Source organism: Sceloporus occidentalis, unplaced genomic scaffold, assembly GCF_023333645.1.
Source record: "Sceloporus occidentalis isolate IW3139 unplaced genomic scaffold, rSceOcc1.0.p SCAF_40, whole genome shotgun sequence".
Taxonomy (NCBI): domain Eukaryota; kingdom Metazoa; phylum Chordata; class Lepidosauria; order Squamata; family Phrynosomatidae; genus Sceloporus; species Sceloporus occidentalis.
The window spans coordinates 6,913,789-6,937,939 of record NW_028317020.1 but is presented as its reverse complement, the minus strand read 5'-3'; the positions used below and the strand labels follow the sequence as shown (position 1 = coordinate 6,937,939).

At 41.2% G+C, this 24,151-nt stretch overlaps 1 protein-coding gene and 1 non-coding gene across 2 annotated transcripts in view; one reads left to right on the top strand and one right to left on the bottom strand.

Moving 5' to 3' along the window:
- The window catches only part of LOC149290297 (radial spoke head 14 homolog), an 82,114-nt gene extending 66,522 nt beyond the window's left edge, over positions 1–15,592 (top strand). The window contains exons 4-6 of the mRNA XM_089489393.1: positions 10,755–10,980; positions 15,038–15,174; positions 15,354–15,592. Of these exons, the coding sequence (XP_089345519.1) occupies positions 10,755–10,980; positions 15,038–15,174; positions 15,354–15,592 (602 nt within the window). The remainder of the gene's footprint in view (positions 1–10,754; positions 10,981–15,037; positions 15,175–15,353) is intronic.
- A 4,275-nt stretch (positions 15,593–19,867) lies between these two features.
- On the bottom strand, positions 19,868–19,997 carry LOC149290296 (small nucleolar RNA SNORA35). Its single transcript, XR_016277256.1, has one exon. It is a non-coding gene; the product is annotated as a small nucleolar RNA SNORA35 (small nucleolar RNA).
- Positions 19,998–24,151: the final 4,154 nt, after the last annotated feature.

Here is a 24,151-nt window from a genome sequence, read left to right as displayed (position 1 = left end):
TCATTATAGAGGGGACTATACACCACATATTGCTCCTTACTATACTTACTATATCTTTGTTTTTCTCATTATGTATTTGCGCCCCATGTGGAGGAGTATGCCTTTTAACCCCCTATATGCCACTCTGCCTTCAGAAATGCTCTGCGGGGATCTGGATCTTAGTCTCATAGTCAGACCTATAGATTATAAGACGAGGGGTAATTTTTCAAATGCTCTGAAAAAACCTTGTCTTATAATCGAGCAAATACGGTATATATATATATATTGACAGCAGGATCTAATATTTATACATATTGACAGCAGGGGCTAATATTTATATATATATATTAACAGCAGGGGCTGATATAAAAAGAAATTGCACAGTTCAGTTGTCAATTTTAAGTCATATTTCAATCAAAGTCTTTTCTTCAAAGAGATAGGTACTTATTATGTAGTTAATTTTTTTTTTAATTTTTTTCCCCGAAGCGGGGGGGGGGGGCAGCATTTCACACTTCGCCCCAGGCAGCACAATGTCTTGGGCCGGCCCTGCTTGCACCAGCGCCATTAGCTCACTAGTTCAGCAACTACCATGGCTGCAACCCCTTCTGACTCCTAAAAAATCATGCTTAAAATAATCCATATGACACTCAAATTCTACACAGATTTGTCTATCCTTGTTTTAATGCAATCGACTATGTGCTAGTGATAACAACTGCAACCTGTTTCAGACATCAGACTTTCATGGAACATCAAGGTGGCTGCCCTACATCTATCATTTTAGCTGTATAGAGAAAAAAACACTTTTCTCTATTTTCATCATCCTCCCCTTTTTAGGGGGGTTATATTGTATTAGGTTATTATTATTATTATTATTATTAGGATTGCTATAATATTTTTATTTTAATATAGAATAGACTACTGTTCAATTGCCCTATATAAAACTGTTTCAATGCAAGTATAATTGTCCAATATTCGAACAACTGTTTCTTTTTTAAGGACTAAAGCTCTAATAGTGTCAGTAAGCTAATAATAGGCTCAGCGGTTTAACCCTGCAAAAGCAGAAGGTTGAACAGTGCATTACTAAGGCTTAAAGAGTGAAAAAATGCCCAAGTATTCTTATATGACATCAAATTAGTTGTTAGTTTTCCCAAAATAATGATTTTACTCTCTTGTGTTTGTGTTCAGATGTCGACTTTGGAATAAGTAATGGGAAAAGTAAGACAAGACAGTTTACAGTGGGGTTAGTTGCAAAATACACAAAATATTTTTGTGTGCAAAAGCAGTTTTCAGCAACCTTAGGTCTCCATCTGTGTAAGGAAAATAGCATTTTACAATATTTTTTTATTATGTTTAAGTTAAAATAACAAAACAGATGGCTAAGTACTGATTATTAAGTACTAACAGATACTTAACAGATACCTAATATTTAATAGGAAAATTAATAACGGGCAACTAATAGTTTGGTGCGAAATCAACTGTACATTAGTTAGCATTGATAAAGCAGCATAAAGATAGTAATGATATTGGATAGATCCTTGCTGGCATCTATACAGCATGTTGGTATTCTATCCAAAAGGGGTCGATCACACAAGCTTGGGAAACAGTCATACTGTGCAGATATGCCCCACCCATTCCCAAACTTACCCTCTGTACATTGGAGGCTTACCAATTTGTGCTCCCATTGTCTATGAAGTAGTCTGCTTTTGCACAGATAACCAGCACTGCCGCCTGGCTGACATCAGGTAGACTTCTCAAGTAACGCGAGTAAGCACCAGGTGAAATTCTGCTCATGTTATAGAAAAGCAAAATATTTTCCTCCACTGATCCCTTGAAAAAAACATTACTATCCCTTTAATACACTCTCATAAGCTTCAATTTACCTAATTGAAAAATTATACACTGTTCTGCAAAACCTTATTGGTACAAAAAAAGACAATATCCTCCATTGTTCTTCTGCAGCTTCAAGACCCTTTATAATGGAATGAAGTAATAAGCCTGGTGTATAAGGCCCATCCAGTGAACAGCAGAGAACAGATATAATGTACCGTATGCAGATCTATAGATACAGCTATATATCTATATGTCTGTATCTCAGATGTATGCTTTCATAAAGGCAAATTCATCTACCCATGTGCACCCTCATTCAGTCACACGAATCACACGATACATATCTATCACACCAGGCCGACTGGAAAGAGGCTAGACTCCCGAAGAAGAACAACAACAATAGTCAATACAGAATAAAAAGCTGTCCATGTGTTTTTAATGGAAAAAACAACTTGGTAGGTTTTAAGATCGTATCGTATCTGTATTAGCAATTATACCAGTTATATTAAGGAGGTAGTATAAGCATAAGTCGACAGACACCAGACAATCCAGAAGTCTTGTTTTCCCCTCAGAAATCTCATGGTGCTGCCACAACCACAAGGGATTCTGGGTAGGCGCATGCAAATAAGGTCAACAATGATCACCTTTTGCCTCTATATCTACTTTATACATGGATCCCTTGAAAGTAATTGCCTGCTGCACAGGACAGCCTTTAGACAAAACTCGGGAAGAGGTGCAATAGCCAGATCACCACTCATGGACAGCTGTTTCATCCTTAATGGGACTCGTCAGCATGAGCATCCATGTATAAAGTGGCAAAGTGGTGATCATTGTATACCTTATTTGCATATACCTACCCAGAATCGCTTGTAGTTGTGGCAGCACCATGAGATTTCTGAGGGATAAACAAGGCTTCTGGCTTGTCTTGTGTCTGTAGATGAGTGTTTAATAATGCTTCTACTACCCCCTCAATTTTAGTGGAAGGGTTTTCCCATGACCTTTACCCACCATAACTTATTTAATGGTATCCCAGTACTGTTGTTAGACACAAAAGTCTTTTTGTGTAATGACCACAAAACACAAGTGAAGAAAGAAAATGCGAGAGGACTTTGCCAATGCACACCAATTCCTAGCACTATGTATAAAACAAATACAGTTTGTTATGTACAAATAATGAAACTCCACCGACTTATACAAAGCAAGGTCAAATTGCTATTTCTTAATTTCCTGACCATCCCCCACCCCCTCAGAAATTCCATGTTTTTCTTGGTAAAAGCAGGTCGCTGATTTCAAAGAGCAAAGTAGCTCTGTTGCTGGTCGCACCATAGGGCTGGTACCCTGCTAAGCTGACAGGTGTCAGCTTCATCACGGCTGGATTTTATTCTCCTGCGTTAATAAAACGTGTTAGGTATTACGTATACGATAATTCACAGCAGGGGACTTTTACTGCTTCATAATCTTTGATTATTTCAACATAACTAGCTCTTGTGCTTAGCACTTTCTTCGTGTCAGAGTATTTTACCCCTCTTATTTCTACTTCCACAATGCCATTTTAAGCTTTAATCATATTGCATATTTGTGTCCAATAAATGGGACATGCCAAAGGAAAGACAACTTTCCCAGAAGGGAGACAGTTTAATTAGCAGATGTGCCACCAATGCTACTGGCACAATGCGCATCAAAGCATCTTGGTTGAAATGTATTATCACAAACCCCTCCAAAACCAATTGAAATCCCCGTAGGGCAACATATAGGCAGTTTTTGAACTCTGGATCAATGTAGGGTTTGTTTTTATTTAGGCGTGCTAAAGTTATTCCAATTGCATGTATACAACAGTCAATAGCTATGCACACATGACTTGAGTACTAGACGGTATACATGCACTCTGCATCTCTAACACAATATACAAACATACAAAGTCCAGAAAATTACTGTTGGACACACCATGGATTATTTATAAAAGTAATTTGAATGCAAAGTGGTGACATTATTGCAATCTCCTTAGCAACCAATGTTTCTGCTTTTATCATCTGATCTTTACACATACACCCCCCCCCCCCCCATGGAGTTCACCTACAATTGCCCCTAGCAGTTTAAACGCAGAAACAAACTTTTGCAAAATTGTATACATGCAAATCACATTACTGCAACTCTGTGTCTGGGCAGAACCCATAAAACCTCTGGCATTCGCTTAATCATACATCATACATCATTGACACTTGGGTAACATCTGGGCCCCTCAGATTGCAAGCTCTTTGGTACACATATAAAACTGGCTTAAATCTCCTGTCTAACCTAGGGTTTGCTATATATTTAAGGGAGACAAATACATACTGCTTTCATTGTGCTACCTGTTCTTCTTCATGCAACAATCCCACTGAACAAGGGTAGCTATGGACCTCGGAGAGCGAGCCTTGTTGAGGACTTTTAACTATCAATTCAACACTATAGCATTGCATTGTCCAAATCACTAGTGTTTTACAGATGATTACATGATGATGATAAAATGAGAAAACAACACATCTTCCACATTGCAACAGCTCACTGGTAATAACCTAGAAAACCAGTGTGCCACTTTATAGTGTGTCCAGCAGCCCATAACACTATGGAACATTATACCATAAAGCATATCTCTCCTTCCATGAAACACTATAGAGCCACACTGTCTAGCAAACAACAACCGTGACACATTGTATATTTTATGGTGAGATCCTGCCATAGCAAAATATCACAGGGTATCCTGCAGTGGCTTTGCTAGGGGGGCAAAGGGGGCCATGTCGCCCTCCTACATAATATCCTGCCCCCCCCCCCATGTGCCTCCCAATTGAGACTTTTTGTGTGTGTTTGTTTTTTTACACGTTGCTGTGAGGGAGCACTGATATAACCCAACAAACACTCCTTTTGCGGTGCCTATGAACTTCAGCCGCCAGGTATTTATGACGTGTCGTCGGTGTGGAGATGCAGCATGATTTTCAGGCTCTTTTTCATATAAGAGACTATAACAATATGAGACTCTGCACGCTTTCCATGCGCGGAAAAGTTAGTCGAGGATAGGCAGTCAGCCTTAGAGGAGCAGTGTTGTAGAATTAGTGGAGGACAGCCAGCCAAGCAAGTGAGCAGAGCAGTGAAGAATTAGTGAAGGACAGCTGAGCCTTAGCAGCGGTATAGGGTGTGCTCCCTTCTGTTCAATATTAATTTAAAAAAGTGCTTTATATATATATACATGCTGCGTGTTATTTACAGGGGAGATGAGATGTATTTTATTCGGTGATTATTTACTGAGTGGGAGTTAATGTAATCCTCAACCAATAAGAAAACACCAAATAAAATAAATCTTATCTCCCCTGTTTTATTTTGAAAAATAATGCCCAACATTCATTTTTTTTTACCTCTCAAAGTCATTCAGTCACATTAGCATTATCCCTCATTCACATCAATTGTTGGAGTGAGTGGGGGTTGAATGGGAAGGAATACTGCTAATATGACTGAATTACTTGGATATTTAAAAAATGGATGATGAGTATTTTTTTTAAAAAACAGGGGCAATTAGATTTTTTTTTAAATAATGGCCATTATACATTTTTTTCAACTCTCTGAAACATTCAGTTTTGCATAAATGTGTGTGTGTATATATGTATGTGTATATATATATATATACAGTGTTGTATAACCCCCCTAGTTTTGTCCCTGTCCCCCATGTGCCCCCCTAAATCTAATCAAAGTTCACCTATATCAAGCAAGCCACCAGCCTGGCATACTGTGTCTCACGGCCCCAGTCCCTAGCACGTTGTATTCTGCTGCACTCCAAGCAGAGAACCATATCTGTGTCATGTTCTATGCAACACACAACATCTGTTACAGCCAACACGCCAAGGTCCGCACACATTGCGTCCAATGCAAACAAAATGTGCAAGGGTAATCGGCAATTATACAGAAGAAAAATGTGTCACCGCGAGAGAGGCAGATGAGGTGTGCCATCATGCACCGTATTATAAACAGGTTCGGGGGCAAGAAAAACACACAGATCCCACTTCACATCTAGAGAAACAAAACCAACTATGGCAATGGAGGCTTCAGGAGGGGATGAAATCGCAGCAGATGCAGCCGCTGTGAAGCATCTCTGGGGAAGGTCATCATGGTCTTCTCCATAGCTATGCCTGTAGCCCGTTTATACGTACATATGCCTGCATGCAGAGTAACAGTAACATGCGCTGCATGCATGCACACACGCACCCAGACCTTGCCTGGCAGATCAGTGACAGCCGCACCCTGCGCCCCCTTTGCCATCTTTCCGTCTCCTTCATTCCTTTTGAGATTGGGGACTGTGGGTGCGATGACAGCCCTGTGGGAAGGGTCAGTGTGAATAGTAAAGTGCACAACCTCTACTCACCTACAGCAGCTTCCACCTCTGGGATGCATCCAGCAGTTCCCGCATCAGCACTTGCGTCTGCAGGCAGGCAGCCTCCGAGTGCAGATGCAGCACCGAGCTCCCTTCGTGTTGTCTTTCCGTTTGGATTAGCCCTTCATGGTGTGGAGACCCGGTAAGGAGCGTCCTGTCACACAGCAGGCGGGGGGGCGGTGATCTGCCCTGTGATACTGGAGGGGGAGGCTGTCCTGTGACACAAGAGGAGGGAGAAGAATGGAGAGAGGCTGTCTGTCATAGAGAAGGGAGGGGCGAGGCGGCCCTGTCATACAGAGGAGGTGCTCCGATTGTTCTCATTACAGCCGGAGACAAGGGAAAGGAGGGGATTTTCTGTCACTCGGGAGGGCACGGAGGGAAGGAGGAGGGGAAACGAGGAGTAGCAGTCTTGTGATCCGGGGTGAGAGGAGTGGGGAGGCTTTTAGTAGTGTGGGTGAGGCTGTCCTTTGCGGTGCAGTCACTTCCCCGCCACAGCCACGTACCTGCTGGGCATCTGTCACAGACCCGTATAATACAGAGAGCGCTGCGAATCCTTTTAACGCGTTCCCTGCAGCAGAATTAGCGGGTCACACTACGGTACAAGTTCTTTTTTATAACACCCGGCCCATTATTGCATATTAGGCTTAAGATGGACACAAAGGAAATGGGGCTTGCGTCTGTCGCTCGCCCGCGGGCAGGAAGGCAGTGGAGCATGCAGAGCGCCGGTCTGCTCTCTGTGAACCCACCCGGCCCTTTCACTTTATTAGAGATCCACTCCGTGATTTCCCCCGTTACACGAAGAGTTGCATGGCGCAGCGCGTCTGCAGCGTATTGGCACTGCCCCCCCCCCCCGTGCCCTACAGGGAGCGAGAGGTGTGAAGCGAAATGTGACGTGGCTGCATACTGCTCCATCATACAGAATGAGCAGTTACCTTGGCAACCACTACAGCGCGTCACATGGCAACCAAAGCATGTGGTTTCTGGGGTAGAAGATTCAATAGAGAACATGCGTGTTAACCGCTCTAATGCTGACAGCATCCTCGTTTGCCGTCCATTAACTAGTTCATGGCTACTACTCTGCTACTCATATTATTATTAGGCCCGCGCTAGCTAAAGGACACAAAGGGCAAATGCCATCTGGGCTGCTGAGTTCTAGTCTGTCCTGTCACCTGACACATGGGCTCGTAGTCTTATACATTCGTGGGCTAGTTTTTGCGTCATCCTGCCGTGGGTTAAGTCATTGTTTTATTTCCGTGGAAGTGACTTCAGTTGCCACGGGGTGGTGTCCAGCAGAGTCAATAGTAGTTTACAGTTAGGATTAAATATAAACATGTTGTAAAAGCGACTGCTTGGTAGGTGATATAAAACACTTTTATCACTGCTTGGAACATTAAAACAACAGGAACCTGACATAGATTTATGATTCCATTTCATACATTGTAATTGTGTCACCCGAAAACTGACTGTGATTAAACACCTCTCAGGTGGAATTCATGCAATGCCATCTAGTGAAATGTAGGAAGCACTTAAACCCTGACTGTAGCCTTTCTGTGCTCTTTTGGGGGATTTTTGGCTCTTTTGGGGGATTTTATCTTGGCTCATTAAGCATGCTGTCTGACACATGTCCTTTGGGCTAGTTTATCACTAGACCATTTGGCTTGCCCTAGTCTGAAATAGAAAGGAAACTAATCATACATTTATCGTAAATAGAATAGACCTACTGACGATCCCATTTCATTGGTTGTTATGGTGATAAGGCAACTTTTTGCAATCTTTTGTCTCTGTTTTACATAACCCCCATAGTATAAGGTGGGTAACCTACAGCAGTATATATATATATATATATATACACCAGCGTAGCATAGACCTACATGTAAAAATGGAAAGAAGTCTGTGCAACTTGGTCGCTTGTCCTATGAAACAACAAGTGATGGTACAACACTGCTGAACATGATGCTGCTATACAGAGTGATAAATAATAATGGTTATTGTATTCGGTGAAATGTTACAATCATGGTTTCCTTTTTATTTTGTGGCATTACTCTTGAGATGTTTTGTGAAGCAATTTAAGAGTCACTTGTGATAGAACAGCAGAGGAGAGTCCTTGTCTTCAAACATCCACCAGAAGGAGGTGTCTGCAAAGACCACTGCATTTCACGTTAATAGATGTAAACATCCACCATTTCTTTTGTTCATTGGGGGGGAGAAAAAGCTTTTGTGGTCAGTAAGCCTTTCTCGATCTCCTGTGAAGCAGTTGAAGAGAGCTTTGTGTCTTTAGCACCAGCAACAAGGAATGTGTAATAAGGTTGTAATATGATGACACTATAAAAAAAACGATTAAAAATAATAATAATGTACAAACAATGGCTATCCCTATACTAAACAATTTATCTGGAATCGTGTAAATTTGCAGCATTCAACAGGAGTGTTACGTTGGTTGATATGGAGATTGCTCCAGATGTAAAACTTACCCACAAAATTGCCATTTATAAATGTGAACCAGTGTGTTTTGGTGAGATAGGGACATTTGAATAAAGACATTTAATTTATTGAACTAAGGTCAAGGGACTTGTTGAGGGATCTATATGCTCCTGTACAATAGCAAGCATCCCTGTAGCCATCAGCTACAAAAACCCAGTAGAAATAACAATTATTTGCCAGCTACAGCAAGATGTTGCTGGTCCTAGAGGAACGGAAATATAAAATCATCTATTGGCCTTGTTAGGGATAGTTTAGCCCCCTGTGTGTTTGGATGGCACAGAGGCACGGATACCACAACTGTTCAACAACATAGGGATTACTGGTTGCATCCGTTTAGCTTAAGCACTGTGTTCATTGTGATTGTTCCTTTTTATCTACCCGCATAAGCAAAGACCAAATGATCATTCAATGCAAAGTGGACCCTAAAGACCTTTATGCCAAAAGCCTGAATGATTGCATGACAGCTGGGGGAATGTAAGGAATTATCTATGTTCCGTATCCAAGAATTGATACGTTGCTGCCGTGTGTTGGGAAGCCCATACAATATACGGCCAGATCTTGTTGAGAATGTTTATTTTGGGTGAGCGATAAAAAGGAGGAAATGAAGGAGACAGATTGACTTTTCTCTAGGCCCAAATAGTGCTTTATAGTAACGAGTTCTGTTGGAACAAGTCATGGAGGTAAATGATATCATAATGAAGGGAATGTATTGGGGTCAATGCCTGGTCTTACAGTAAGTTGGTAGAAGAATGAGCTCGCCAGTCAATAGCCTTTCAAAATAAGGCAGCTAAGATATTGGCTATACTGTACCTGGTTACAACCTCCCTCAAACTTACACTGCTGTAGCTTTGTCAAAGAAATGTACATTTTGATTTGGTACTGGTAGAAAACCTGGAAAAGTTGTCCCCCAGCAGTTGGTGTTCCTTAGGCAAAGGGGCAGAACAAGTCCAGTACTACTGTCCCTTTGGGACACAGGTAAAAAGGATGTAAATTAATTTTAATACATCAACACAAACCAATACTAATCTGTATCTGGCAGGTAAACCACCATACACAAAGACAGCACAGTGCCAGAGAAAGACATGTTCCGCACGTTAGTAGACTGGAGTGGATCAATGACTATAATAACCACATGAGGGATCTATATGATCAGTGCCTACAGCCACGCCTTGTGGACTGATAAACACGGTACAAAAGGTTGCTATGATCAGTGTGTATTCCTGTAAAAATCAATTTTCACAGGAAAGAGATATTCTTTCTCAGAATTCCAAATATTATTTTTTCGGACACCATCTTTCAGGAGCTCCCTTGTCCTGCATATTCTGTATGAGACTGAAGCAAGCATTTTCCTTTGGTTCGGTTTTAAAGGTGTTAGGAGGGACCCTTATTTATTTGAGATTTTCCAGGAAAAAGAAATAAAATGCTCACTGGTTTTAGAAAATAGATGTTGCCGTATGCTCACCAAAAAAAAGATTTAAAAAAACCCTAGGTTGTTTTGGTACTTTTACTTTCATAAATAAATACCATGCAACCGAGTCATGGATAAAACAAAACATGATAAAGTGGGATATATTTAATTGGAATGTAAGCAAAAATCCAAAGCAAATGTCAGACTGTTATGGGCATGTCCTGATTTCTGTCCTGTAAGCTATAACTAAAAGCAGGAGGAATTTATATATGCTCTGGATTGCCTGGTTTTCAGCGATATATACATCTGTGTGTTATTCATGGTTGGCACGTTATTAAATGTACAAACCAAGCATTAAATAACAGCTTTTAAGCATCAGCGTACACGTTCTAATATTTGCCTGTAATTGCTAAAATATATGGAAACTGTATGTGTGACAATTATTACAGCAAAAACATTTTAAATATATAAATGCCTGTAACCCTACCGCTAGGCATCTATCAATGAAAGGATTCATCCTTTATATATCAATTCTCAATGTCACTTCTCGTCCTGTCATACCCCTTGAATATATGTATTGTATGAAGCGCTGCGTAAATTGTTTGCGCTATATAAATAAAAGATAATAGTAAAAATAATAATATATGTTTGCCTTTGCAGGTGCCTCTGCCCTAGTGGAATCAGACCTGCTGTCACAACTGGTGAACAAACTGGAATGTGAACAAGAAGACATTCAGCAGCTGATCTTGGAGACTTTGCACTTCTGCCTACGGGTTGATGCTATACAGGCCCTAAGTGCTGGAGCTGTTGGCATCCTGAAGAAGAAGCTCAGCCACCCATTAGTTGGCATCCGGAGGAACGCTGCCTGTGCCCTTATGGATATCTGGTGAGGGAAAAGGCCTGAGCTTGCAGTTCAGTGTAGAACCACATGGGGGCAGCAAGCTTTCATACATCATATTTTATCCTTCAAGCACCATATAATTTAATGCTAATTATGTCAAAAAGGTGCCCAGATATATAGAATTTTTAATATATCACCATTACTCTCTTTTTACCCTTTTCCTTTGAAGTCATATTTCTAGTTTTTTTGTGTTTCTTTAAATGCCCACCTGGGGAAATTAAAAAGCAGCAGAAAAAGTAAAAGTATTAAAGTAGTAGCTGCTTATGGCTAAAACATCTGTCACATATTCAGCCCCCTGCCACTTATCACAGCTAGCAAAAAATGAAAAACAGAGGGACACCAGTTGTGGGAGGTATTCCTTATCAAATATTGCGACCTGTGTAAAAACTGGACTTCAGTACAATGAAATTATACTAGCTAGCTAGTTCAAACTTAGTGGTGGTACCATGAAATCAGTAGCATACAAATGCTACAGGAGAGATCCCCAAGCATTATAAGCAAATAATTATAGTAAAAAAGAGAAACATTTTTACAATACATTGTAAAAATACATTACATACTAAAACTAGAAACATGAATTAAAAAATTCACTGCCCTGAAGCCCATTAGTATTAAAAATAATAATAGGATACAGTGTCATGAGGAGTATGCTGACATGTGTTACATTACCTCACAACGGTAATGGCAGCAGTGCTTCAGCTTGCACAGAGAGTGTGAGCTGTGGTGAAGATGGGGTACAGTGTGAAGTAGGGGGACAGGGAGGAAGAACTGTGTGAACTAGTGAACTAGCTTAATTGCATTTCTTAGCCTAGGTGTGAAACCTGTAAGCAATCACCTTATCTGACCACTTGTGAGGCAGCCCTATAAATTCCTAGGCCTCACTTGGAAACAAGCTTGCTTGGAAATGTAGCTGCTGTGGCCTCTCCCAAGTGGACTCCTCATAAGTGGGCAGTTAAGAGTTACACTGGAGGGAAACCACATACCAAGTACCACTGCAGAAAGCAGGATTTCACCCGCGCCGCACCCCTCCTGTGGAATACCCGTCCCCATTCCGGCTGACTTTCTGCCTCATACGCAACTTTCAAAACCTCTCTGAAAACTCATCCCCATCCAAGCAGTCCTCTCCTATTGTCTCACTTCCCCCTCAACTACCGACTAGATTGTAAGCTCGCAAGATCAGGGCCCTCTTCTCCTTTGCACCAGTTTGTTATTGTATGTGTTTTTGTATGTGAAATTATTCTACTGACTGTAACAGCGCTGTGGAATCTGCCGGCTTTATAAATAAATGTAATATAATGTGAGCTGCATGGATTACAGGAGAGGAAAGAAGAGTGAGTGTGTGTGTGTGTGTATATGTGAGTGAGTGAGTGAGTGTGTTTAATTGTCTGGCAGTGCAGTGTGTATGTGTTAGTATATGGTGTTAGCATGAGTGTGGGTTGGTGTAGGGTGTTAAGAGTTTTTGTGTGTATGTTAGTTTTTAGTGTTTGCATTAGCATTTATGTTAGTATGTGGTATCAGCGCATGTAGCGGGTGTTAGTGTATGATTATGGTGTGTCAGGGATGAGCCTATGGTTAGTGATGCAGGGGAGAGGAAGAAGGAAGTATGTGTATATATGTGCAAGTGTGTAGTGTGTATTAAAGTGTGTATGCCAAAGAGTAATGTGGCCTTCCAAAATATACTAGGTACATATTGTAATCAGGGAACGTTGCTGAATGTAAACTGGGTTATTTTACAGCATTTGCACACATATTGTAGAAAAACTAGTAATACAAAATTGAATGCTCTTTCCATGTTAGAACGAAGAAATATTCTGTATTGTGTACACTAAACACGCAAAAGGGAAGTCCTGGTTCAATAAACAAATGACAAAAAGCACCAGGCTTTAGGGTATGAAAAAAAGGAGATTAAGAGGCACAACCACATGCATTCACAGAGATACATCACACCATAACTACTTCATACATGCTGGGGAATCCTCACACAGTTTATCCGAGCCTTGTCTTTTCTTTACAAGTAGTATACCACTTTTACCGGAAGTGAGAAGCTCCCTTTGCCATAACTGATCAACACTATAAGGAATACATAGCTGTGTCTCACTTCACAAAACCAAACTTTACATTAGAAATGATGATAATGTGGAGTGCTTTAACTATATCTGTAAAGGTTGCCTTTGTCTTATATGATTTTCAGGGTGTGTCAAGGGGATCTGGACACAATTTTATCACCAGTTTAGCTTAAGTGAACCTTATTGTTCAGTTACTTTGATATTTATTGGCTGCAAGAAGGTTTGTTTTGATATGATCTGACAAAATCCATTTTAATTGAAAATAGTGTTTTTTGTGAGGAGATACAACATTACATGCCCTAAACTTGTATGCATGTGTTACTTGAATATGCACCCTAGTAGTAGACTACTGTAACACATTTCACATGTTGCTGCCAAACACATGTAACATTCTACCATACAATATGTGGGACGAGTAAACCGAGAGAATGGAATCAATTACTCAAGTTTGCATCCCCCACATTGCAAAGTAGCACTTTACGTGTGCTGTTCCTGCAAGGTGTATATGCAGATGTGTCCACCCTAATTATGTCTGGACTATTTGTCCTGACACTCGTTGATGTATTTGTGCAAAGGGCTTAGCTGGCAAGTGTATATGTCGGAGATTAATGTTCTCAGCTTTGATTTCTATAGTGTTTGATGGGCCAACTAAGCCCTTTACATAATGAATACTTGCAAAGGTCCCTCATGAAATTTAGGGCCCATCACAGAGCAAGGAGCATTCCTGTAAGTTGCAGAACTCGCTGGAAATGCAGAGCAATGTGATCTGAACATGCAGCAATTGTCAGCTTCTGGGAGAGCTGCTGGGAGAGCTGCTGGGAGAGCTGCTGGGAGAGCTGTTTAGCACATATTCCCTTTAGGTGGCACTCCCTGGCACTTCAGTTCCATTAGTAAGGAGCAAGCGCCAGGTTTCATTTCTGCTACATTTGGGGGTTAGTGATTCCTCTGCTTTAACTCAACTATTTTAAATATCTCTCATCTAAGGACCCGATAGAGTAACAGTAGATAGCCACTATGAGATGGCTAGTATGCAGAAAATGTAAACTGTAATTAAATCTGCAAGATGTTTAGCGTGTCAACATTTCATTTATAGTCTCTGAAATGGCACACCTATGGGACGTCAGTGTACCTGGCTCCTTTCTGTAAAGGTTACAGTTTAACTGGCTTGTATGTTTCTTGTGGAGACTAAATCTGTTTTGTATTTGAACAGGAACTAGCTATTCATGGCACCAGCTACCCATGTTTACCTGTTTTACTGCTAATAGCTTCATAATTGCTTTGCAAATAAGAAGTGGGAGTTTGAAGGATTGTAAAACAATCACAAAGAGAACCACTACTACTACTACATATGCTTTCAAGACCTCAGAGGTCCCTTCCTCAGATGTAGTGATTACTGCGTTATGGTAGTCCGGGAAAAGAGCTTAGCCACGGAAAGCCGCATAAATATATTTGCGTATAGAGAAATTGTTATGTGACTTTCAATAATGTAGTTGCTAGACTTGTCTAGTTTTTACTTGGAGCTCAGAGTGTTTGTTGGGTATGAGTGCTCTACAGCCCTAATTAGTGTGAATAAAACAGCCGGAAAAATGTTTCTAAATGGAAATATGTAAATACAAGATATTCATCTAATTCCAAATAAATGCCTTGCCGTCAATAAGTCACAAATCCAAAACTGTAAAAGGACATACCTCTAACCACATTCCCTAAAACAAGTGTGGGTGGTATGTATTTTACTTTTTGATTTTATTACCGTATGTTGTTATGGTTATGGTTGTTTTTTGTGACGTTGACAAGGCCTCTCTAACGGCTCCTTTTGAATATGGTAATTGCCATTTGGTACCCAGTATTTTAATACCTGTAGAAATTGGGTTATTAATATAGTCATAGGTTTTCCGAATTGTTTTTCCAAACAATAACTGTGTTAGCGGTAACTAGATTATATATAATCTTTCGGTGCCTTTTTTCTTATGACACAGCGTGCCACGAGAAGGGAAGAACAGAGTGTGTCAGGAAGGTGTGGTCCCAGTACTGGTACAGTTACTAGATGACAGTGATGCTGAAGTGAGAGCTAATGTTGCCGGGGCTTTGATGAACATCACTATCACCACTCAAGGTAGGTCATAAAGATAGTTAGGATCGTTAGAGTAAACAATCAGTACTGACATTCAGTAGTCCAGGCAGCATTCTTGTGTTAGATAGGGTCCTGGACCCCAAAATGTGAAATATTAAAGTTGTTAATGATGGACTTGGGAAATGTTAATAGTCCCTAATGTTTTTGTTTTGCAACTACAGGGAAATATGCTGCTTTTCATTGTGGAGCCATCCCCAAACTGCTAGCCTTGGTGACAGATGGTCATAGCAGGGTACGACTCAACTGTCTTAAAGCACTGACCACACTATCTGAAGCTCCTGAGGGCCGTAAGGTGCTGCTTCAAGATGTGAATATAGTCCAAGGATGCCTGATGGACACTAGTGAGGCAGTCAGAAGAGCAGCTGATATTGCTGTACAAGTCATATTGTGGAAACCATGAGCCGGCACTGTCCCACTACCTGCAGTCACCAAGGCTTCTGATTCTAATGGAAGGATCTATGGCTTCTACCTACTGAAAAAAACATCTGATATACTGTAGTGTCTTAACAATGCAAAATAAAAAAAAAGTATATCTAATTTTGTGGCAAATTAAGAAAAAAACAAACACGCCCCAATGGTTATTATCTGCCATCAAATGCTATCGGTAACTGGTGGATTCAACAAGAGTCTGATTTACTAAAGATCTATGGAAAATCAAGTATAAAAGCATCTCGATATACATACTACCCTGTTTCAATTAAATATGGCGTAAAAAATAAGAGTACTTTAACAAAACCTTTTCAGTTGTGCGACTAATGTTTAAAAACCAGCCATGTACAGAGTACCCTGCTCTTTCCCTACTTACCTGCCTATGGGTTGAGGATGAAGCAATTGATAGAAGGTCCCACCCTCTCATCTCCTCTTAAAACATGAAGGCCTAGTTTCCTGACCATCTTAAAGAAAAGCAGAACAGGGGTCCATCCATATCTAAGTTCTAATAGGTACCAGCAATCCAATTTGCGAAGCTGTTGTTCTCTGGCTCCTGGGGCATGCACAGCCTTGTGTATGTAACAGTGCCAAGCTCCCTCTCCCACACATAAAAAAGTTTAGTGGGGGCGGAATATCTCAATATGATATTTTAACCTCAAGTGGGGTGAGAAAATAAAAAGCACCCACATATTTAAACTTTTAAGTGAAAAAAAAAAGCCTGACAACATTCTAACTGTTAAACTGGGATGGCATTGGATTAAGAATTCTATCTTGTGGGGGATATTAGAAGAGAGGAAGAAGGGGAGCCAGGCAGAAAAGTGGTCAAAGAACTGTGAGATAGGACCTGGAGGGCGATATATTACTTCAATTTGAATACAGAGCGGAGAGAAATAATGGATTGTGTGAACCTGAAAGGAACAGAATGAGAGGGAGGGAGGGCTTGGTATATGCTGGAAGGCGCAATGAGGTGAGAGAAGGATGCCTACACCACCACCCTTTCTGCCATCAGGCCTAGGAGTGTGGCTGAAGTGTAGTCCTACGAAGGAGAGTGCAGCAGAGGCGATAGTGTCAAAGGAGGGGATCCAGGTTTCAGTAAGTGCTAGGAGGTTAAAAGCATGGGAGATAAGTAGGTCATGTATACTAGTAAGTTTGTTGCATACACAACGGGCATTCCACGGGGCACAGCTGAAAACAGAAGGGTTTATGGTTGGAGATGAAAGGAATTAGATTGTTTGGGTTGAGCGTGTTGGTTGAGTTTAGTGGTTGGCCGTGTTGGGAACAGAGAGAAATATGTGGGGGACCAGAAGTAGCAGAGGTATACACAAGAGTAACAGAGCGGGCTTCATATTTAATGGTTTATTGCCTAGGTACTGAGGTAGTAATGGAGGTGGAGAGATACAGAGGTAAAAGATTTGAAATAGTCTAATAGAGTATAGTGGGGAATCAATGGATGCAAAGAGCTGGTTAATACCCCCTTTCCGTAAGAACAGAGTGGGCTTAAGGAAAGTGCCTTCTAGCTGGTTAATAGTCGGTCAGGGAACTCACTTTTGTCACTCTTCATAGTTTAATTTCATTTAATGTGATAGAAGTGCTTATGTAACTACTTAAAACGCACAAAGTGTAGGTGCTTACCAATACTGAATATGTTTTTTTGTTTTGTTATTTATATATGTTGGCTTCGATGTGATTGACAACTCAATATTTTCCAATACTACATTTGTAGCAACCTCAGTTACTCTTTTTCAACTCATGTCAATTTATTCACTGAATAAAGGAACTATTTCATTTAAAAAAAATAATTTAAAAAGGACCACGTTCATGTTTGACTTTTAGGCATATATGCCCATGATGGTGATGGAAAATCAGGGATCGAAGAAATTAAAGGGACGGTAAAATCCACAATAAAATGTTTTCTGTAGACAGACTGTATTTTGGTCTAGTATCGGTGAAAGCTCTTTTTTGAAAATTGTGCCCTTAAAGTAAACCCAGATAAACCAAGTTGATTTACAATGATAAAAGTTAAAGCATACAATGGATCTCCCTTTCTTTTGTTTTCATACTGTTATCATCATTTTGTTGGCATAGCTTATTACCGTATACTTTGCATTAATCATTCTAAGCTACTATCAACTAACTAAGGTCAGATGGGGATAACAAATAAAGATAGCCCATTTTCCACAAAAGTAATAGTAAATGGTTTCTGGAATAAATACATGACTTAAATCTCATTAATAGGACAGTTTAATGTTGCTGACAACCCCATTAAGAAACAAAACATATCAATGTCATCTGTGAGTACTTTAATATGCATTCTTCAAAACAAAAAAAACATGCGGGTTAACCAGGCAGACACGCGCAGTAACATACCCAGACAGACACGCGCACTAACATACCCAGACAGACACGCGCACTAACATACCCAGGCAGACACGCGCACTAACATACCCAGACAGACACGCGCACTAACATACCCAGACAGACACGCGCACTAACATACCCAGACAGACACGCGCACTAACATACCCAGGCAGACACGCGCACTAACATACCCAGGCAGACACGCGCACTAACATACCCAGGCAGACACGCGCACTAACATGCCTGGGCAGACACGCACACTAACATACCCAGGCAGACACGCGCACTAACATACGCAGGCAGACACGCGCACCAACATACCCAGGCAGACACAAGCACTAACATACCCAGGCAGACACGTGCACTAACATGCCTGGGCAGACACGCGCGCTAACATACCCGGGCAGACACGCACACTAACATACGCAGGCAGACACGCGCACCAACATACCCAGGCAGACACAAGCACTAACATACCCAGGCAGACACGTTCACTAACATACCCAGGCAGACACACGCACTAACATACGCAGGCAGACACGCGCACCAACATACCCAGGCAGACACAAGCACTAACATACCCAGGCAGACACGTTCACTAACATACCCAGGCAGACACACGCACTAACATACCCAGGCAGACACACGCACTAACATACCCAGGCAGACACGTTCACTAACATACCCAGACAGACACATTCACTAACATACCCAGGCAGACACACGCACTAACATACCCAGGCAGACACACGCACTAACATACCCAGGCAGACACACATGTGTCTGACTTAGGGGGTGTGATTTGTAAAGGTGTTCCAGACAAGAAGCCATGAAACAGTGACTACAGCAATGTATGAAACAGCACAAACATTGACAAGGACATTATTCACGGAAAACAAATGTGGGCTTGATAGAGGCAAGGCAGTATTCACTATTTCTAATTTTATTTTTAATTTTTTTTTTTATTATTTCTATTTTATATTTCTACTGGGAGAATGTTCTATGTTCTCTCCTTTAACTCACCTCCCTTATGCACTATTTTAACCCCTTCGTGACAAAGGCTGATTTTACTTTTTGTACCCTTCGTGACAATGGCTGTTTTATCGTTTCTGCGGTGTTTGTGTTTAGCTGTAATTTTCTCTTAACCCATTTACTAAACCCACACAAGTTATATATTGTTTTTTTCAGGACAAGAAGGGCTTTCTTCAGACACCAAAATTTTTTTCATATGATGTAATTTCCTATAATAAAAATAATAAAATATGACGAAAAATTGAAAAAAAAACAAATTTTCTCACTTTTATTTGAAAAATCTTTTATTCATCATAAAAAACTACTGAAAAAACCTGCTAAATAGATTCTACTATTTGTCCCGAGTTTAGAAATACCCAATGTTTTTATATTTTTTTGCTTTCTTCTACACGTTATGGGGCAATAAGTACAAGTAGCGTTTTGCTAATTCAAAACCATTTTTCTCTGAATCTGGTAATTCTGTCTCTATGTGGTATTTGGGGCATCTTTGAAGCCAGCAAATTAAATTTACCCCACCAAACCATATATTTTTGAAAACTAGACACCCCAGGGTATTTTAGATGCTGATAGTTTAACCCTTTCCATGCACTAATCCTACCACCAACCCTTGTCAAAGTTTGGGATAGTAATTGTTTTTGGTGTTTTTTTCACATACTTTGTACTTCAGGTGTGAAATTACAGCTCCTGGTATATGTTGCGGTCACACAACACCCAGATATGTGTCCAGCAACATCTCCTGAGTACATTGATACCCCACATGCATGGGTTTGTCAGATTGTTTGGGGGCAAAAGGGCCACATTTGGAACATGAGCAATTCAAATTCAGTAGGAATTTTACATCTGGGTAAAGAAAAATGCTTGTACCCAACTATCAGTAGGGACAGGTTACAAGAAAGCCTGGCCTATCTCCAAGAAGGGATTTGATCTAGCACCTTAAGTGGTCCCTCATGCCACGGAATGGACACAGGGGTCACTTGACAGTGCAAATAAAAACGCTTAAAAATGGTGGAGCAAATAAAAGCTAAAAAACAGTAAATGTAACAAAAAATTAAAAAAAAATACAAAAATGGAGCAGGAACAAAAAAAAAATTAAAAATGGGAAACTGTGTGATACAGCTTGAAGCAGTCACCGACACAGAGTGCAGGTTTTCCAGGGCAATCTGGACAGTAAAATGTGGTGTCCTTTCTTTGCCCCCTGCTGTAGCATACCCTGCATCTCTTTTGGGGATTCTGCTTCTTTGCTGTAGGGGGGATTTTAAAAATAAAATGGGTAGCCCCAATTCTGTTGGTTCCCATCACTACTTGGGGACCAGGTGCATCACGGTACAAGATACCTGAAATTACTTCGAGCTGAAACTGCAAAAAAGACAGCTTCAGCCCAGTGTCTGCTTTTTTGTGCAGCAAAAAAGCGTTATAGGTTGCAATTTGCATTAGATAAATTGCAACCTTCTTGTACCAGGCCTTTGTCTTCCTCATAATGAGGTAGGGCTGTAGGAGTTGATCTGACAGATCAACTCCACCCATGTGCTTGTTATAGGCCCTGATGCACACTGGCTTTGTAGTGACCCCAGCTCTGCCACGGACAGAAACCTCCACGGTTCTCTCATCGTGGATGGTGCTCAGCATGCACACCTCTTTTCTGTCCTTGAACTTCAATGCCAAAAGCTCCTCTTGGCGTAGAGCTGAGGTCTCCCCCTTTCCTAGCCGGGTTCATACCAGGCGTTGTGGGAAACCCAAGCGGTTCTTTTTTATAGAACCGCAAGCTACCGTATCGAAACAATACAGCAGCTTGAACAAAGGGACGCTTGTATAGAAGTTATCTACATACAAGTGGTAGCCTTTGTTCATAAGGGGGAATATTAGGTCCCAAACAATCTTGGCACTGGTGCCCAGATGATCTGGGCAACCTGGAGGGTCAAGGTAGCTATCCTTACCCTCGTATACCCGGAAGGCATGAGTATATCCTGTCTCGCTCTCGCAGAGCTTATACACCTTCACTCCATACCTGGAGCGCTTGGAAGGAATATACTGCTTGAATCCCAACCTTCCTTTATATTTCATTAGGGATTCATCCACGCAGATATTCTTTCCAGGTGTATAAACCTCTGGAAACCTGGCAGCGAGATGGGTAATCAGGGGGCGGATTTTGTACAGCCTATCAAACTGGGGGTCCTCCTTAGGGGGGCACAGGCTGTTGTCGCTAAAATGCATGAAACGAAGAATCATTTCATACCTTTGCCTAGTTATAGTTTGGGCAAAAATGGGGGTACTAAAGATGGGGCTGGTGCTCCAGTAGGAGCGGATGGAGGGCTTTTTTATAATGCCCATTAACATTGTGAGTGCCCAGAATTTAAGAAATTCTGGCACGTCAATGGGAGTCCATGGCTGTTTTGCCCAAAAAGAATTAGGGCTAGCAGCACGGTGCTGCTGGGCATAAATGTTTGTTTGTGTGACAATGTCTCCCAAGACATCGTCTCCCAAAAAAACCTGCACAAATTGCAGTGGAGTGAATCCTGTAACATCAATATTGATGCCAGGAATTCCAGAAAAAGGAGGGATAGCTGGCTTGTACCTATTAGGCGCTACCCATGCCTCTGGTGCACTGCCACGACTACGTGTGGTAGGCGTCCTAACAGCCACAGATACATCACTAGATGTATCTGTGAACTGACCAACGTCAAAATCTGACGCTGTATCGGTGGCCTCAGAATCTGTGGCCAAAAAGGCATACACCTCCTCAGCCGTATACCGCTGCATGGTAAGAATTGCAGCAAAAATAGTGGGGAAGGAAAGGGTTAATGGCTATAATAAAAAATAAAAAAAAACCTAAAAAAAAGTAAAAAAAGTAAAAAAACATGTAAAAAAAAAAAAAAACCAAAAACAATTGCCACTATGCAAGATCACTGTTTATGCAGTGATCAATGGCAATGAAGGGGTTAATATTATATGGGTGGCTCTTATAAGAGCCTTTGGATCAATATATATATATTTTTATTAGGGAATACCTGAAATACCAGAACACACCGATCTGTCTCTCTCCCTCACTAGAAGCAAGTGAAGGAGGGGGGCAGATCCAATACTGATCAAAGGCAATGTTTAGAAAACATTGCCTTTGATTTATCAAATCATGATCACTCTTATGAGTGATCTGACCACTAGGGGTGTTATTCACTGGATGTCCATGACATCCAGCAACACCCCCCCGATGATGTCAGCAGGCTCCGCCCCCCGGCTTGATGGGCGCCGCCATCTTGAAACACCGCGTGTGTTTCGAAGACACCGGCACCGGGAAGGTAAGTTGAGCATTTAGGAAGCGATCGCGAGTCGCTTCCTTTGCTAAACAGGTGTTGCAAAGATGCCTCGATACTGAGGCATCTTAGCAACACCAGCTAAGCAAAGGAAGCGACTCGCGATCGCTTCCTAAACCCGTTTTTCGGCGGCGGGCGCCGCCATGTTTGAAAGACGTGCAGTCTTTCAAACATGTTTTTTTTTTGCTCCTAGGAGCGATCGGGGGGGGGCGGGAATTTTTTTTTGGTGTTGCTCAATGCCTCGATGTCGAGGCATTAGAGCAACACCGTTTGAGTGAAAAAATCGATCACGGATCGATTTTTTCACCCGTTTAAAGACGTGCCGGTCCTGGCACGTCAATTGTCATAATCGTCACGATTTTCAGTGACGTGCCCGGACCGGCAATTGTCACGAAGGGGTTAATCAATCTGTCTTAGATTTTTTATTCAATGAAGCAGGTGTTTTCATCTCACCAACTTTGTGCATGAAAATTCAACTCAAGTGAGCTTCTCCTGAGGTAAGCCAGCCTTATATAACGCGTTCCAAGTATCCTCTTTAAGAGAGGCAGCTCCACTTTTGGATTTGAAGCCACCCCTTTCCTTGCCTCGTGTCCCTCTTTTCTATTATCGCCAAATATTTGGTGACCATGAGTGTATCCTAGTGTTCTATAGCCCTTAACATTACAAATGTGAATAAAATGCATTTATAAATGTAATTGTGTAACAAAATAATATTCCTCTTAATGTCTTAATCAATTAATTACCCCCCTCTTGAAACAAAGGTTTCCCTTTTTGGCCATTTGAAATGTTGCGTGTCAGCACACAATATGACTAAAAGTATGTGGACACCTCTCCTAATTATTGAGTTTAGGTGTTCCATCCACACCCACTGCTAAAAGGTGTATAAATCAAGCACATGGGCAGCCATCTCCATAGACAAACAGTGGCAGTAGAATGGGTCTTACCGAAGGACTCAGTGACTTTAAATGTGGCACTGTCATAGGCTGCCACATTTGGCACAGGTGCTAGATCTGACCCTGTCCACTGTAAGTGCTATTATTGTGACATGGAGGTATAGAAGAACAGCTCAGCCATAAAGCCAAAGACCGCACACATTCACAATGCTGGTACACCAAGTGCTGAAGCCAGTAGCGCAAAAAAATCACCTGTCCTCTGTAACATCACTCACTACAGAGTTCAAAACTCTGGGATGAATTGGAACACATATCGAGATCCAGGTCTTCTCGTCCAACATCAGTGCCTCACCTCACAAAAACTCTTTCAGCTGAATGGGCACAACTTCATAGTAATGCCCATGGTTTTGGATTTCTCACAAGCTCATGTAGGTGTGATGATCCAGTGTCCAACAACCGTTTCATATAACATCATATAACTCAGCACAGCAATGTTGATGTTTTAGCGTCTTTATTAAAAATATGGGCACTTTATTACCTTCCTAAAGGAAAATCTTTGGCCGTTACACAGGCTGATGCAGTAGTCTTTCCATTTGCAAATATTGCATCTGCGGAGCCAGTCCTCATAGCAATGCATTCACCACTACAATGCAATCCAGCATTTCATGGATGTGGTTCATTTCCCGAATGAACATGAGGCTCTGTCTGCTGTTGCACAGCACAGTGCATAGAAATACGTCATTCAAATTATTAAATTATAATGGTTTTCATGAAATATTGATATTTTTTAAATCAGTCCCACGTCACAAATTACAAATCAGCATAGTTCTGTTTTTAAAAGGGCTAGATGACTTCCTTGTGGCTGACACACCTGGTATCTGTACCGACCTCTTATTATTCTCTGATCTGATATAGAGAGGTGAGTGGGTACAGCACTGT